This window comes from Megalopta genalis, chromosome 3 (assembly GCF_051020955.1).
Source record: "Megalopta genalis isolate 19385.01 chromosome 3, iyMegGena1_principal, whole genome shotgun sequence".
NCBI lineage: Eukaryota > Metazoa > Arthropoda > Insecta > Hymenoptera > Halictidae > Megalopta > Megalopta genalis.
In genome coordinates, this window is record NC_135015.1 from 7,847,563 (window position 1) to 7,866,299 (window position 18,737).

An 18,737-nucleotide genomic window follows, 5' to 3' on the forward strand; every position below is an offset into this window, starting at 1 on the left:
TGTACATGAGGGTGGACTACTAACGCTAGCAAATGAACGGAGCACCGCAAACGAAAAGAAACTCTCAATATTCTCGGTATCGTGATAACTCGAAACGTCGCCTAGAAATGTGAAGATCGATGAGTAAACGTGGCTGTAACAAAATCAAATGGTCAACTGAACGTGAAACGTGGAAACTTAACCGGGGATGGTTGTGTATAGTACGAAATACGGTAACGCAACACGATAATAACTAGATTGCGGAGTTTTGCGCAAACCCGAATGTTTCGAACTAAATGCCGAACCAACGTGGCTCTCCGGGTTTCGGGGCCGGGATCGAAAAGTTACGACGTGTAGAAGGCGAAACTCCGCAGTCTAACGACAACGCTAGAGGATCGACTCATGCTTTATGAAGCTTCGGTCCATGAGCAATGGTGGAAGTCGTGTAAAGTATCATGGGTCGTGTGTTGGTGATCGATGTGTAGATATGTTACGAGAAAAGGGTGGAAGCGCCGCAACTTTTACCGAAGTCCGCGAAACTCCGGCAAGTGCGGGGTTGCCGGAGTTTCCGAGGCTCGTAACGACACTGGTCGGAAAATCGGCGAACAGATCTGAAATCGTGACGGAAAAGAAAAACGGTAACAGCGCAAGAATAAGCGAATGTTCATCTCTCGTTCGCTCATCTGCGTAGTTTTCATGAACGATGTGCATCCATGCGTTACGCACTGCGGCATCGATTTTGCGTAACTATATCGAACTATAAAAGCACTGTGTGATAGGAAAAGAACGCAGTGAGAAAAGAAGCGGCCTTCGTTTGCTGCGCTTTTCGATCCGGCGACGGTAGTTTCTCAGACTCTCCGGTGCCAACGTCGAGAACAAGGATTATCTCTCACACCAACGACACGATTCACTAACGATTCTTACACGAACTCGCAACCCTGACTCTATTCTTGCGCGGTGAACTGGCCACTGACGACAGACGTCAAACATCTGCGAAAGGAGACGATAGTAATAGACGATTCCGTTTACGGGATGCTCGGGAATCCTTGTGCTCCATTAATTTGTATTTTCTATAACGGGAAACGCACTCGACGTCTTCGGAATATTCGACATTCTGGTCTCTCTGTACTTAATATTTTCACAGACGTATGTGGACGCCTTCTAAAACGGAATAACTTCTCCAAAATTGGACTGTTGAATTGTCAGATACGTCATTCTTTTTAAAAAACCATAACGTATCTATCTAGCAGCTTTATAACTACTATCTCGACATGTTTACTTGAGTTCTTGAACAATAATACTCTGAATTTGTTATATTTTTATACCAGTTAATTCTGACAATGCGATGTATTTGTATGCGACAGTTGTGATCCAGTGTCTCATTTTCTAATAAATAATAAGAACAAAAGCAAATCACGTTCTTTAACTCTTTTTATCTGCGCGTGTAACAAAAATTTAAGCAATGCATTTTTAGGTCTCGATAACTTATACGTATGCAGAAAATTTTGTCAAAATCAGTTTTGTCACAAACAATTGAATATAGCGAGAAATAATAAATAAAATTCAACTCGTTCGGTCCATTCTAAAAAGAGTTATCTAATTTTAGAATATATCCACTTATACTTGTCCAGGACTGTACATGTCTGACTGTTCAAACCCTAAACATGGAAAAGACATTCGATTTTCTTTGCTTGAAAGATGAGATTTGGAAAAATAGAACAAATTTGAACGAGATTTTAATTAAGAGTATAAGTAAATGTACAAAAACGCGACTCGAACTGTAGGGAACGTAATAAAAACTTCCAAAAATTGTATACGATTCGTATTGTTTGTACAAATCCATAAAATAGAATGATAAAATCGAGATACCAATTGCTCTACAATAGTCGCCAAAAAAGAAGATCGATACGAATAGAACGGAGAAACTGCAAGTACATATTCGAAGAGGCCAAAATTGGAGCACAATGTTCCGGTAAATAGAATTTACACATTGCGAGAATATGTGTAACTGCTATTTCGTTCAGGAAACACCGCGAAATTTTATTAAAAGCCGCGGCGGGTGACAGGAAGCCCTTTGTCTGGTTGATTCCGGTTGCGGGGCGCTTTTACACCGTGAATCGTATTTCTGCCAGCATCGGGTTCCACCGAACGCCATTAACAAAACGTATTTACGCGCGATGTCGACGATACTCGCCCCGATTTTTGACGTCTGTCGCAATCTGCCTCGCGATTCGACACCGACTGAGCTACAATGAATTTCCACTATCTCCGCGGACCGTCGAGGTAGACCGTCAAAGATCTCGAGCACTGTCACTAACCTTCGCCGAGTTTCCGGTCCAGACCTCCGGCGGAAGTGGCTCGTTTCTTGCTGCCATCGAGCTCCCTTTCGGAGGACCTCCTCGTCAGTGGCTGAGCGGCCGAGAACATCATCACGTTGGTGGTAGAGGTTGCTCTACGGGTTCCCCAGAAAGTGGAGCCACCGGTGTCGGCAGGCTCCAGCATCCTCGGAGTAGAACTTCCGAAGGCGAACACGATGTGCGATCTCTCGTTCTTCTTCTTCGCTTCTATGCGCGCCTCTCGCTCCTGGTTCTTCCGGAGGATCGCCTCCCTTCTCTCTCTCTCCGCCTCGCATATCAACCGTTTTCTTTCCTCGACTTGGTTTCGTCTGAAATCATCACACACGGAAACGGATTAACGAGACTCTCGTGTCGGTCGAGTCATTTGTTGACCTTATACGTCCTTTAGACCCTTTATAGCACCAGAGTTGGGAAAGAAGTAATTTATTAAAACTAAAATGTAATCTTTTGTAATAACTAATTTTTTTACCAACTCTATAGCTCTAAATATATTGGTAACACTTTAACAATAATGCTAGTGATCTTTAACACGTTGAATGCCGCGGGGGTCACCGGTGACCGGCACTTAACTTGGCGGTGACGTCATGGGGGCCACCGGTGACCGGCGCGCCCAAATTGATAGGAATATATATAATTTCAAACAAATGTCAATATCTAAAATTTTGTATTATTACCATCGTCAATTCAAACAGTGACCCCTGTCGCAATTAACATGTCAAACATGGTCATATACTGTAATTTATCTATTGCGGATAATATTTCAACATTATATGTGTCACATAAAAGAAAATTCATCGTGGCGCCACGGACAATTTCTGTAAAACCGGCGTGGCATTCAACGTGTTAAACGCGACTGGTGTACATTAAAACCTCGATTATCCGATCCTCCAATATCAGAATTCTAGATTGATGTGAAAAACAACTTACTGTGTAAATCAATAAAAGAGAAATCTAGCAGTGCAAGTAAGTGTGTTTGACACCTTTTCAAACGCAATAACTTTTTAATACTTAAATAACATAACTTGAAATTTGTTAGATGTTAACCTGATTAGTTTATCAGACAATTAGTAGAACATATTTTACAGAAATTGTAATTGAAATGACAAGAACATAAAACAAGATTTGAAAAAGTTTCGATAAAATTTTGAGATAAAAAAATTGAGTAAACACCGCTTTTTAATTCTTTTATCATTTTAACCAACTGAAATTGTTTGAAAATGTATTACCCCGTTATCTAGCAAAATAATTAGTGTAACACCTCGGAAGAATTCAAGATGTCAATATATATAATTTTTCACGGCGATTTCAGTATTAATTTTGATAAGCGTCGGAGATGACATTAGAAACATTCAAAGGACAAAGAGTGCATTCGATCGTGGTATTCCGTTTGTGCAGGTGTCGCGGTAATTTCGTAGGCTTCACTGCGACATCGAAACAGTTTAGCCCCCGCATCATATTAACCAGGTCAACTTATAACCTCATAGAGCACGTAATCTCGTAAAGAGCGTTTAAAACACATCAATGTTGTTCCGAGTCGCGCCAAACTTGCGTGTCATAGGTCGGAGAAAGTTGTCCTCGAAGCATGTTATCGTTAGCTACTCGCGTCTTGGCGTGATTCGTTCCTGTTTCCTTGGTTTCGCGTAAACGTGATCACAAGAACGATGTTTTCATGCCATGAAAAAAACACTAGAGCCTTGAGAATTTTAATCCTCGACTTATACTACCCTATTGAAATTATGTTATGAAACTTCGTTACCAGCCTTTCTTTTGACAAGTCTTCATAGTTACGAAGTAAGAGTTTAATTCTTTATAAAATTATTTATCTCGACAGAGAACCATTTTACTTGTATTTTCTCGTTCTCTCGAAACTACCGGAAAGTGTTCACGAAAATAATTATACGTGTACCATTCCGGAGATATTTCTAATTTAATTCAGCTATTTCAAAAGCAGTTTGCAGCAATTTTCACAAAATGTGCTTACTCCAGAAACATAATTTAGTTTAACACGAATACACAGAAAGGCAACTAACACTTAATTACGAAACAAAACTTCGTCGCTGCAAGTCAGCATACCGACGAATATATGCTACTCTAAATTATAAAAATAAATAACGTCACAGAAAGCTTATAAGTCATTGTAATTTTAAACAATGACACGCACAAGACTAATCCGATTTTCTATTCATGAAATATGAAATTGCACGAACAACGCTGGTAACGAGCATACTAAATGGGCTGAAAGACCAATTAAACCTTTGATCCTTGATGTTGAATGTTATATATGGTAATCGCGTTCCACTTTATTTTCGAATATTCCACATGTCCTCTTATTAAATCTTCTCTTGCAGCCATATTACAACCCTCGTGATTATCGCGTGACACTTTATTTGTAAGCTACGTCAGCTGAGCACTGCTTTCAGTTCCCTCGAATGCTAACCCCTTGTTGTCATGTCATCGTAAAACACATTATTCCCTCGTGTATTGTCGAACCATGATAGTTGGACGAAAACAGGACTGGAAGTGTATGCACGCGTCGATGTTCGTGCAATTAATAAGACGACCAATTTGCTGTATGAAAGCTTCCACTTGTGTAACGTATCTACCGCAATTTCATATCTCCATTCGTGTCCTTTCTCTTCAAATCGTTATGAAGTTTATGCGTTTTGCATGACAGTTCTGATAATATTACAAGTTCATGTTTTCCCCTTTTCATTTTGTTTTTGATTTCTGAGTACTTTCATTCACATTAGTTTTCACATTAAATGACTATTTTTCTTTTCATATCTCATTAATAAAGAATAACTTTCATAAAGAATAACTTTTTTAGCGGCGTGAACATATTTCTTTCTCGTCAGCTGATTAATTTCTACCTTCAAAGATGATGAATATTATAATGATAATGAGTATTTGTAATGTCAAATATTTCACTTCCATTGATAGCAAGGACCGCAATTTTTATTTCACTCCGACAAGAAGAATACGAAGTTTTTCATACGAGAAATTATGTTCCTCAAAAACTGATAATTACGTAAATATTCACAATAAAATTACAACCTATCCAAATTACTGGTATGTGCGCCAGTAAACTACAGGTGATCAATACAATCCTCGCGACGAATTTAGCCCTCGGATGGCGTGACACGGGTCCATTTTGACCCAAGAACACAAATCCAATTTTCTAGCTGCCATTTTAACCGTTCATATTAACGCAATATTTAACTCTTTGCCGCATTTAACGCTCTAAAACGCTCTGGATTTAAATATCTGTCGCCAGTTTGAATGTTCCAAAATGTTCTTTGTCTTTATACAAAAATTTATTAAGAATCAGATAAAAATATAATTTCAACGATAACTCTCATAGTTCATTTTTTATGATTATTTTTCCTTGACTAGACGTAAAATTCCACTCGAACCCGGTAAATTTAAATGTCCATTTACAGTGCTCTTTAATCGAATGCGGGTTGATCTCGAGCAGGTGAGAATGTTCAAAAATATGCGAAATAAAACTGCTACACGAAAATTGCTCGTGAAATCGTCGAACGCATCCTTGCAAGCGTTACACAAAGGAACGAATTCGTCACCGATTTCCCCCGGCCAAGTAAAAATACCAGAAAATAAAAAACGTAGAGTTAAAGACAACTATCAATCACGGCGATCCCGGACGGTCTAACACGCGAGTAAGGAAATACCGTAATTCAGGGTTTGCGGGTTCTTCCCACGTGTCAAGAGGTCCCGGCTAAGGTCGCCCCGTAATTTCCACTCGTGAGCTGGAAATGAAGAAAGGGGGGAAAAAGGAGAAAACGAAAGAAAGACAACACAAACCTGTCGTTGTCACGCGATCTGAGCTCGTCGATGCGCCTTCGGCGTTCCTCCTCCCGCTGCTCCCGGAACCGTTGTGTGGCTAGGGCCTGCTGTTTCAGCTCCTCCAACTTCCGCTGTCGTTCTTCGTTCTGTCTGTCGCGGACGAGCTTCGCCCTGTCCACGTCTTTCGCACTTCCCGACGACTCCCGTCCTGGGAACAACCGTGGAAATCGATTAGTGTCTCCCGCCGCACTGTGTCCCTTCTGTTTCCTATTCTTTCGCGTCTTTTTTGTTTAGATTCGAACACTGCAAACCGTTAATTACTCCCACGGATGGCTCACTGGTTTCCGCGTTGCGTGCGGCCGTCCGCGATCATCGGTCCCATCATTGAACGCGGCAAATTGATCAGAAACCGCGCGGCGCTGCAACGGCTCGAGCAATCCGTAAAATCTGTTTGGCTCGCGCTTTCGAAGCGAGTTAGACCGAGATCCTGATTGGCACTGATTTTACACGATTTCACGAATTTCGCGGCTTTAACCGACTTCGAATGGTGTTGGATAAATCATTTCCGTGTTTCGGCACTTTGGAGCGGAAAATCGAGTCGAATCCTTCAATGAACTCGCTGATCGTATTTGCAGAGGGTTAATGTTGCGGTAAGTTGAAGTGGTTCGAAAGAATGTCGATTTCGTGTTTGTTGTTTGAAGATTCGAATAATCCAGAGTTCAATAAAGTGCGCAGTGAACCACCGTGCGAACTTCTACGCGGGGTTGTAGCGAACTCATCGGACCAATGCAGCCTTTCGCATTGTTTATCGTTCACACTCCTGAACCCTGTATTCTCGAGGGAAAACGGTGGGGGAGGGAAAGTTAGTGTCAGCATTGCCCTTGATAAAGTGATACCTTCGGTCTCGTTATGCGGCTCGCCGTCGAGGGAGTCCTCGTCGTAGAGACTTCGGCGTCGTTTCACATCTGTCGAGAAGAAAGCGAGAACATGTGCATACGCACGTGAGATTTCAGGTATTACCGGCGGAAACTCGCGTAATCATCGGCACACTGCAAGCATGCGGCCGCGAACACACACCGGTATCGTCGCGGATGCGAGATCGTCGATCAAACATGCGCCGTGCGATCGTCGGATATCGAATCGTGGAAGAATCGTGACAGATTTATTTTTCTTCAAAAACATTGGATTCACCCATAACTTCGTGCGAATGTTCAATAATTTATCGTTTGATATGGCGAACAATCTAGTTCGTCTTCACAAGATATCTTGCATCGTAGAGTACTTTGAATCAGAGTTGTATCCATTGCAACAGCTAAATAAACCTCGACATTTTTATTTGTATCAAATGAACGTTGGAAGCATGCTAACGTTTATAAATTTTAGTTGTTGCTATACACATGAATAAAAAGATTTAAACGTTCAACGCTAAAAGGTTCCAAATATTTTTCCCGAAATTGTAAAATACGGAGAAACAACAAATTTTGATATTGCACCGTGTTGTTTTGGCGTCCGCGAAAACAAGAATGCAACGTGAACTCAAATGAAAATATGTATGTATTGCGTATGGAAAAAGTATCGTGAAAAATGTGCTTCTAAACGGTTTCTACTATAATCTACTAGGCGTTGAAGCGAATAATTTCCGATTCAAACAACTAATCGAACGAAAATCATCCCCCTATTTAATTACCATTTTCGAAAGTAGTGTCACAATGTAATTTAGAAAAAACATATGCTTCGAATCAGTTGATAAAGTAAGAAATATTTCGATAATCAAGCTCGCATAATTATGTTCGAATAAAATATTTATTTCGCCCCAAAATTAGAAAGAATTTATTTCTGCGCTCCATCAGTGATAAATAATTGCATAAACGCAAACTAATAAATATCAATTGAAAATAACTTGCTTTCCGCATACAAGATCGCACAAAGGTACGGGTTTAACCGATAGAAAAAGGCACGACACAGTTCGTGGAATCGAATTAACGGAATTCGATTTGCACGTATCCGAGGGAAAAAGTTGGAAATCAGGTGCATTTCCGTACCATCGATTCGACATTTTACCAGAAATTCTCTCGCCTATTTCCCGTTTCAAGAGCTGTGTGAAAGACGTTCTGTAATATCTCACCGCTCCTTTCGCAGATGTCAGAATAATGCGATTGCGAAAAATAGGGCAGAGAAAAATGCGGTTGCATGCTGCTGAAAACAGCGACGGCACGCGACGGGCTAGCGCGAAGGCAGCAGCTGGTAAACGCGATCCAAGATTTCCACGATTCTTCCACGGATTCACCGCATCGAACCGTTTAATTGGAACGCGTATTCTTAATTAGCGAGATTCTCGCGAAGATCGAACTATGTTAGCGCTGTTCAATCGACAAAGCTTGAGGGGGGGAACACGCGAAACAAATTTGTACACAGCTGCGTGCAAACATTAGAATACACACCGAACAGAGAGGCACAAAAGCACATAAAACACACACTTGGCCCCGCGCAACACGCACACGCACACGCGCACGCACACGCATAAACGCACGCAAATAGACAGCGCGCGTGCGGACAGGCCACGCGACCAATCGGATGCGGTCATTTCCAATTTCGGCAAGGGATTACACTATTAATACGCATTCGTTACGCGTAGCATGAAACTCCGTGCAAATGTCGCGACCAGTACGGCGAAACACACTGCCTGTTTACCAGGCTGATTATTACCTGACGAGTCGGCGGCGGCCTCGTCACCTCCTATTTGGGCGAACCAGTGCATCGTTTGCTCTGCGGAAGATAAATTTGAAATTCGTTCCTGCAGGACTCTTTGTTCAAGCGACGGCCAGATACGCGCACCGACGTTCATTAAGCCCCGGAGAGAATTTTGGCAACGTTCCGGCCTCGATTATACGGGAGGCGATGTCGTTAACGCGCGATCAAAAACGCTTTAACGTTGCGGCGGCGTATCAATTTACGACATCGTCATTACTTTATCGCGCGGAATTTTCCGCTGCGACGTGTAAAAATCTGCGTAAACTGTTCTTTTTCAGAGCGATACCGTTCGACTACAATCTTTTGAGTGTACGTGCGGAGGTAGCCATGCTCATTTCTACACTTTCGAGACTGCTTACTAATTCCCGACAAATCTATTATGTACATCTAGGAACGCTAATAATCTCAGCGATGTCATTTTTATCCAGTTAACTGTCGCGACTTCTTTAAAAAGTGTGGATACACAGTTTTTTCACAATAATTGCAATTTTATAATTTGATTAACACGTTCCGTGCCGAGCTTTTTTTACTCGAATCTTCACACTTTGATATTTTACTAAAACTTGATGTATTACGTGCAATTATTAATTCTCGTACACATAACAACGTAACAAAAACTTATCAACGCCCATTCTTGCGGTGGAAATTGATTCTTCGGTTCTAAATTTCTTGTAAACAATTTGTTCAGTTCACTAGGTAAACATGCAAGCGTGTACCATCGATGGTACACGTGGCACGGAACGTGTTAACGAAACTAAAGTTCACGAATATGTCTCAGTTTTCACGAAAAAGCAATTTGAACAGCAAATTTTTACGCACGACGAGTGATAATCGTCACAACACAAAGTATTGCCATTTCTTCGTGACTCGTCGAAAACAGCTAACTGGTCGATTTTTGTGTTGCATGCAGTAGATCCGTCCCCTAAACACTGCACATCAAGTCACTAGTCGAATTACTACAAGCTTCGCAGAAATAAAAGAGATACACATCAATTTTCTAGCACAACAATTTGAACTCGAATCGCGGATTTCTCTGGATGCCGCTTCAACAATACGTTCCGACCGCAGATCTGCATCTGCGGCAACATTTCAAGCGTGCAATCGTAATCGGCATGAGTTACACGTAATACCAAGAGCATTCTAATCTCCTGGTTCAAAGCGGTGCCGTGGAATCGCGGAGAATTATTGCGGGTAACTGTGCGGAAAAATGGAGCGGAATTTAAGGAACCGGCCGTACGTATTTCCGGGAGGCTACTCGCGGAAGAATAATGGCGTCGACGGAGATAAGCAAGCAGGATTTTCACCGTGAAAAGCAACGGGAAAGCGCTGTCGATGACGAGAATCGCGGTTTCATTAATGATATCGCTGCGTGATTCGTAAATCGCAACATATAACGAGAGTAGAGCGGACAGCTGTTGTGACTGTCGATATATTTCACACTGTCATACGTTATTATTGGATATGATTCAACGAAACGGCATTCAAGAGCGTCGTCGGAAAAATATACGCGAATCGAGTAAATCGTTGCACGATTCAAATAATTCCATGATCGATGGAAGTACTTAACGAAACGAACGTCGCTTTCCTTACATAAAATAAATAATTATGTAATTTCTAGTGAATTCGTTATACTTTTTTCAACGTCGATTTGCTGGTTACGAAAATGCCTAAAGTAATTGCGAAAGGTAGAATTACTAATCCGTTTCTCCTATTTCTTCGTGATCTCTCTCGTCATTTTCTGTCACTTTAAGAGAATTTGAATCTTCCATTGTAAATTGCCCGATAAAGCGACTGTTCGCACGCTTGTTGAAATCCCAATGAATGAAATCTCCTCGCCATTTATCACCATATGAATACATTTAGAAAAGTATTGCAGATCATATATTACGGTTTCGAAAGTAACTTCGCAACTGCCGCTCGGCATCCAATGTTTTTATACGCTAATCGTATTAAATCTTTGTTACTGTTTCATTTCAGACGGTCTTTTTAGCTTTATTTTTTGCGGGTCAGTTTATTCACGTTTAATTTAAACTGTTGCGACAGACGTCGCGTACAGTTCCATAATGCTTCGAACATCAGCCACAAAAATTCCCGAAAAAGCAAAGTGATTTAATTAACGGTACCGAAACCGGAAAGTTGAAATTCGTTATAAAAAATGGTATTTTAACGCTGGGTTCACGGGCTACTAAAAGCAGCTGTTTTATATTGCTCTATAGAAATAACATACACGTTTATACAGCTATATTTATATATTCAGGGTGTCCCAGGTTTTAATATTCAAACTTTGTTAGCGTATTCTATGGCACAAAGTAAGAAAAAGATGTCATGTAAACATAGGTCATATAGAGCTTTATTGAGAAGTTATAACAAAAATTCAGAATAGGAATAGTAATCAACTTGCTGTTACTGCGAGCATTGGTTTGAATAGATCAGCACATGCCGTGTGTTTATGTAAGCTGTGTTTATTAATACATTTCGAAATGTGTGTATTAATAACCGTTGTTGACAATACATGATTGACATCGATCGAAGACTTTTTTTTATTTTTTATTTTTTTTTTTAGTTGATTACTATTACTATTATGGATTTTTGTTATAACTTCTTAACACGTTCCGTGCCACGTGTACCATCGATGGTACACGCTTGCATGTTTACTTAGTGAACTGAACAAATTGTTTACAAGAAATTTAGTTCCGAAGAATCAATTTCCACCGCAAGAATGAGCGTTGATAAGTTTTTGTTACGTTGTTATGCGTACGAGAATTAATAATTGCACGTAATACATCAAGTTTTAGTAAAATATCAAAGTGTGAAGATTCGAGTAAAAAAAGCTCGGCACGGAACGTGTTAATAAAGCTCTATATGACCTATGTTTACATAACATTTTTTTCTTACTTTGTGCCATAGAATATACTGACAAAGTTTGAACATTAAAACCTGGGACAGCCTGTATATATATAATTATTATATATAAAATTTCCATAAATTTCCACAATAAACGTATCTCTACAATTTCAATATGGTAAATTAAAAAATATAGAACCTGTAAAAACAACGCGTACCGTAAACCTAGTGTTAACTCATCCGCATTCTAAAAATCGAAATAAAACTCAGTTTGCTCGGATAGGTCGCAATAGAAATGAATTTTAAGTGGAAACATAGTGTCAGCCGTATGTGCACCACGCGGCACTCAACATGTTAAAGAGATCGTTGGAATTCCAATTTTTCCACATCTCCATACGAAACCAGGGAAAAGCACGGTCGTTGGCGAGGGTCGTGGTTTCGTTAACGATACAGTCGCGCGATTCGCAAACGACCGGCGGTAATTGCGAGCTGGCTCGCTTATTTTCGACATCGCCGCGTGTTTGTCCGCGCTCGCTCATACTCGCCCGTACCCGCTCGCACTCGCTCGTTTCCCGACGGGAGAGGAGGCGTGCTTTCCCCAGCGACGTCGCTTCCGGTAACTGATTGCGAATGTCGTCGCGTCGGAGAAAAACGCGCGCCTGGCTTGACGTCACGGATAATTGATAATTGGAGGACGAATGGCCACGAATGGGCGTTGAACGCTAGCGTCTGCGTGTATAATTACGGCGACCGAGGGGGGCAAGCGGCGGATCTGCTTCGCTAAGACCGCGATCACGCTGGATCACGCTTATTTGCTTGTTTCGGTGCGTTTTTAACACTTTGCAAGCGGCAGACTGTGATCACAGGACTGCGAATCTCTATGCAAAATAAACATTTTCCGCATTGGCTGCAAGATGCGAGAGCTTAATAGACATTTATTTCGTTTTTTAATAAGCTTAATGAGTTAAACGTGATACGACAGAATTTAACTATTTTCACTGATTTGAATTTCATCTATTAATTTTTTTAATACATGCATAAAATACCCGGTTTTAGTGGTCACAGTTCAGAAAAGAACAAATTTCGAAAATGTAATTTGAGTTGCGTGATTGAACACATTGCCTTTCACTAATTAAATACTGATTATTGTCCTGTTAAACGGATTTCTTTCTATGTTTTAAAAAATGACATTTAAGTTTCTTGAAATCGGTAACATTCGTAAATACATCAAATTGATTAACAATAACTGGATTTATCGGTTACACGTAAAAAAAAACGCCGGAAATCTGCAAAATTTGTGAATTATTATCCAAAATAAAATTTCAGTAAGTGAATAGAAACGCTTTGAATAGGCGAGTGTAGGAAATTGCAAGAGTTGCAATCAATCAAACCGTATTGAACGTTAATTTGGCCATTATCGGAAACTAATTTCGTCGAGATAGCTAATTGTCTTGTGCTTATCACACGTTCTTGTCTCGCACGTAGCTCGCTGTCAATAACCCACAATGGCGACAGGTGATACATTATTATACCTAGTTAATTGTCTCAGAAATGATTACATACATACACGAAAAGAAATATGGTACTATCCTATGGTACTAGGGAATACATTTATATATTTTAGGGAATATATTAGGGAGTATATTTATCGTAGAAAAATGTATACGTTTTACATTATCGATTTGAAGAATCGTAAATTGATTGACGCCACGTGATAGCCAATATCTCAGTAAGAATTAAATATTCGAAAAGAGTACATACTTATCGGAGACGGTGAACATTTTAAACATTATCAACTTAAGGAATTATCAATTAAAGCGGTTACATCATTCGTTATGACACGGCTGCACGTCCACGTCTTTCGCAAGCGAGGCGTTTCGTGTCTGAGCGAAAGGGTAGAGCATAATCGATCGGAGGAGGACGTCGGTATCAATTACATGACCAGGGTCCACGCGAAATTGGAATTTTCGTTCGATTACTAATTACCTGGTGCTTTTACGTGGCCGTTAATGGAGATTCGTGTGACTTACTTTCGCGACGCGGACGCTTTAAAGAAAGGTAAAAAAAAGAGGAAGGAGAGTAAAAGGATAGAAAACGAGAGGTGGGTGCTCGTGTCAGCCGAGCCGGTCGTTTCCAGGGAACGACGGGACGGGCAAAGGGAAGGTTGACGGTGGTACCTGCCGATGTTGTTTCCGGTTGCTGATTGCAAATGTCAGAAGAGAGGGAAAAAGTGTGAGAGCGAAAGAGGAGGAACCGTAGGTTCGCCTCGTAGCGGCCGTTGATGGTAATTGGACGTTTCATTAGCAATGCGGATGTGGAATCGGACGGGAACGGGAGGAGACGCCTAAGCAAGAAGAGTAGACGGAGAACCGGCCGACAATGACAGAGACGAAAATAAAGGGAGTGAAAGGGGAAGGGAGAGGGATAGAGATGGAAAAGGGCGATCGCGTTCACGAGACGTGAAAACAGGGTGAAAAGCGTTTCGACGTTACGGATATAAAGTTCTGTCGGACGCACTGGAAGGAGGAGGAGGAGGAGGAGGGTTGTCAACGAAACGAACGTGCCGAATGGCGGTGCTGCATCGGCAAATTCGACATAGCGCGAGGAGGGGCAGAAAAAAAATACTGAAAAGCGACAGCCGCGGTAAGCCGGAACGTATAATTAATACAGACGCCCCAGTTTCACGAGCAAAATGGAAACCCCGATTGCGTGTTACGCGAATCAATACGTTTCGCAACCTAATTTAAATCCTTGTCGCGCTAAAAAAATGGGGGGGGGCGGAGGAGCGAGGGAATAGAAATAAAAAAAATTTCGAAGGACTGGTACGCGAATAAATGAGAGCACCGGCTTCAAGATGATTACACGGGGCCGAGGGAGGCGGACAAAAAAAGAGAGAGAGAGTGTGTGTATGTGTGTGTGTGTGTGTGTGTGTGTGTGTGTGCGAGAGAGGGTAGTGAAAAAGAATTTTCAGTAGAGAAATCTTTGGACGATGATTTAAATTACAGCGGTCTCGAGCCACAATGGGTCCCGCTTCCCGCGAAAACGCTCGAAAAACGGCGAGAGGCCCTCGGCGGTGGGATATACACACGTTGGCTCTGTTAATCTTCCGTCGCCTGGAAGTGAGTCGGAAAACAATGGAAATTCAGCCTTTTCATCTGGCTCCGTAGGCCGCGTCGGAATTGAAATTTTACCGTGAAGAAACCCAATTGTCGGCCGAGAGCCCTGGATCGCGCGATGGTTTCAGCCATTTCACCAGCCACTCCCTTATCCGCCGAGTCGTGCCGAGCGTTTCGGCGCAGATTTAGAGTCTCATCGAGAACGTCCGCCACTGAATGCCCACGGCCGGCAATCTCCAATTGCAAACTTATTACCCGATCGAAGTGCCGCCGCCTCTTTATCGCGCGGACCGACCCACTGCTTCTTCCCTGGCGATAAGCCCAATCAAAAGTTTCCTTTAATCTAGGGATCTTTGAATCTCCTCGTCCTCGAACTACGAAATTGAAATCACTTATTAAGGCGCTTCGCGGGACCGATAAAGGGCAAATTGATATTTTCCAGAGCAATTACGCAATTCTGCGAACCGGAAACCGAAGTTCTAAATTCTGGATCGCGTTGCTTTAAACTAGCTTTCGGATTTTCTTACTGCGAAAATCCTTTTAGTAACCCATACTTGTGTACGCTTTTGGTAAAAGAAGCGTTGAACGCTGAGGATAACTAATTTGTGACGTCTTTTAGTAGAGTCGCGCGAATGAGTGAATTCATTTAATAGTTCCTCGGAACGCCATTATAACCGTTTGAACAGCTTTATTTATCTTTTAAGTCGATGATCTGCTATTTTCTAATCATCTCGTTACTTTCGTTTATCTGCTGTAAGTTACTTGGCTTAAAAATATAGCATTGCAATCAAAATGACATTATAACAAATTAACAGTCGTTACCAGACATTGGGACTAGGAAAGCGTTAACAGTAATTATAACATAACATTTGAACTGTCCAAGTGAACTTTGAAATATCATGATGGCCAATTGAAGAAACATAGTTCCATCTCGTAATAGGAAAATAGAGCAAAGGCGAGATAAAAAATGATGGACAATGAAATATCGAGAGCTTGTGTTCGGTCTCTACAAAACTGGTACGATCTTTCCAACTCCGTGAATTTAGGTGTATCATTCTTGGCGCGTGTCTTCGACCCGATTTTTTCAGGAGCCCCGCCGTTTTCCATCGCAACCGTCTAGACCGTAATACTGCTTTAACGAGCGACGCTGATACAGTACGCGCGATACTCAACCGAGCGGCAAAAAGACACTTCCTCTTGACGGCAAAGAAACGACAAAGACCGGGTTTCGCGCGACCGTGCGCGGGCCTATTGTTGTTGCCAATAGGAACGCGGCTGACTGCGTTGCACAGGCAGCCCAGCATTCCGTGACACGATGATGTTGCAGCCGGTGACTCGGATCTTCGTGAGACGGGAAATCCACGTGTGCACACAAAAGCCCTTTTCCAATCTTTCTGGCGGCATACCGGTTCTGGCTGCGGCTCCGGCTCCAGCGAGAATACTTTCGCCGAAATTGTTTCTTACAACAACAGACGCTCGAATTCAGCGACGGAGAAATGGGAACGGAGGGGGGGATGAAATAAGTCCCGGGCGCCAGGAGAATACGTATCCTTCCGGCAATAGGTCAGCGCGAAATCTTTCCGAGAGAATTCGAAATCACGATCCGGTCGCCGTCTTGGCTCGATAGTCGAGGCTAGTCGTACGATAAGATGGTGATATGTACCCCCATCAAATCGACTTTTGCGTACGTCAGTCGATAAGTCACTCAAGAAAAACGATCTCGGCGAAGTCTCAAGTCGATACCCCTACTACAAGATAAATAAGGGGTGAAACAGGATTAACAGATCAAGCTCTATTATTTCTGCCCCGTATAACGAAAAATGATAAAAAATGAATTTTTTTAATACTTCTCTGAACAGAACAGAAGATGCAGAACTTAATCTGTTAACACTTCGACTGCCGTGTCATCCATAGGGTAGCGGTGAACCGATTAGTGTGCGACGACCAAATGCTGTGCCTTCGGTTTGTTTTATTATATTATTATATTATTTTATATTATTATATTATATTATATTATATTATATATTATATTATTTTATATTATTTTATTATATTATTTTATATATATTTACATCTGTATTAATCTTTTTCATTAAAAACTAAACAAAATAAAAGAAGAACAAAATTTAATGTCATATTCGATAAGTATAAAATTAATTATCTACCTAACTACATATCTTCTTAATTTTATTAGGATTCGCAAAACGAAATGATATCAAACAACTTAACTGTACGATTTTAATTTTCTTAAATAAAATACTTTATTTTTGTACAATTTTTTAGCTGGTTGGCGGGCGGTCAAAGCGTTAAAATCCAATTTCATCAAACTACCCTTGTGGTATCGACTAGAAACTTGGTTGAGATAATTTTCTTTCAGTTACCTATCGATTGGCCAATTCAAAAATCTGTTTTGAGGGCACGTTTGACCATCTTGTTCGGCTGTATCTTTTTGTTAGAAAATTTTGCGAGTCGAAGTGGTGCGCGAAGAACCATTTGTAGACGACAAGGTCGCGGATTGCGCCATCCCGCGGGTCATACGTTGAAAAATCTGTCAGTAGATAGAGACGAGGGACGTTGTTAATCTTCCAGCGTTAGGAAGTGGGTCGGAAAACAATAGGAATCTGTTCTTTCCATCTACCTTGGTGTACCCGTTCTTACTATTTCACTGTCCTCGCGGCGCTTCTCGAGTCGACTGCTCTCCACTTTAGCCCTCCCTATCCTTGCTACTCGAGCACCGGGTCCGGCTCATTGGCACGATACTCCTGCGCTCCTCAAATAATGCATAATGTGGAGTGGCTGTCAGGCACCGGGCCTAAATCGATCATTTCTTATCGGCGCTGGAATCTGCCAGCTCAACTAGCCGTTTCGCTACAAACTATCTGCAGGTCAATTATACTTTAACCCTTTGCAGACTGGTGACAACTCTGAAGTAGATTGAGATTACTATACCATTCAACTTTTGTATCAAGTTGATCCATATATATCTGACTGGTGCAAAGATAATTACGGTTTCGAAGCATCAATTTATGCTTTAGTTGAACAAATATTTTATTTGTACGAAGAAGAACAAAGTCTATTCTGATGGCATGGAATTTTTGGAACATGAAATGACTCGTCAAGTAAAACCTTCAACAATATTTTTAGATGCTTGTTGATTAATATTTTCTATCGTAGGATCCTGTCAACGTGTAAACATAAAATGTTCGAGGGCATTTTGTCCACCATTTCGAACATTCGATAAAATCACGCGTGCGTATTTACATTGTTGCTTCAGCAGTGACAAATGGATATCGCGAAATAAAAACAAAGCAAAATCATTTGCACAAATCTGCAGAGCGAACTGTGCGATTTAGACTGTTATAGCACGCGACATATTCAAACAACGGTTTATCTTAAAAAAGACGCGAGAGGTTTCACTTTGCTTTAAACTCGCGATCACTTTTGCACCAAATTAACACTTTATCGACCGCTAGCCTATTTATCGGCTTTTCGATTGCCAATGCTTATCGACCGATAGCCTATTAATCGACTTTTAGCTATCGACGGTTTTCGCTTCTTTACTGTTTTGTTAGTAGCTGACCTCCTGTATGCTGACTTCCCCATATCCTTATGAATTATAATTATAATAATTATATTATTATTTATTATTATTTTTAAAGGAATAAGCACAACACAATGAATAGCGAAAATTTAGCCGGTACTGGGAGCAAATGCGCGCGCGACTAAGCCAGTCCTTACTGAGTGGCAGCCTCAACCACGACCGGACGATAAAGTGTTAATAGAAATTTTTGCGTATCTTTTTCTGTCTGTAATAAAACTGAACACGCGTAATATCGGTAAACAAATTTATAACTAAAGCGATACGAAGTTTTTAAACTGCCCACTG

The 18,737-nt window shown here is 41.2% G+C and overlaps 1 protein-coding gene across 40 annotated transcripts in view; it reads right to left on the reverse strand.

Annotated features, from left to right (window-relative positions):
• The window catches only part of LOC143259034 (uncharacterized), a 448,485-nt gene that overhangs the window by 21,844 nt on the left and 407,904 nt on the right, over window positions 1-18,737 (reverse strand). For 20 of the 40 annotated variants that reach the window (XM_076519803.1, XM_076519799.1, XM_076519791.1 and 17 more), the window contains 4 exons: window positions 8,847-8,906; window positions 7,037-7,105; window positions 6,159-6,348; window positions 2,298-2,644 (listed from right to left, as the gene is read on the reverse strand). In XM_076519803.1, coding sequence (XP_076375918.1) covers window positions 2,298-2,644; window positions 6,159-6,348; window positions 7,037-7,105; window positions 8,847-8,906 — 666 coding nt within the window. Of the gene's footprint in view, window positions 1-2,297; window positions 2,645-6,158; window positions 6,349-7,036; window positions 7,106-8,846; window positions 8,907-9,710; window positions 9,763-18,737 lie in introns of those variants that run through there. The other 20 variants (XM_076519809.1, XM_076519805.1, XM_076519795.1 and 17 more) reach the window with 3 other exon arrangements.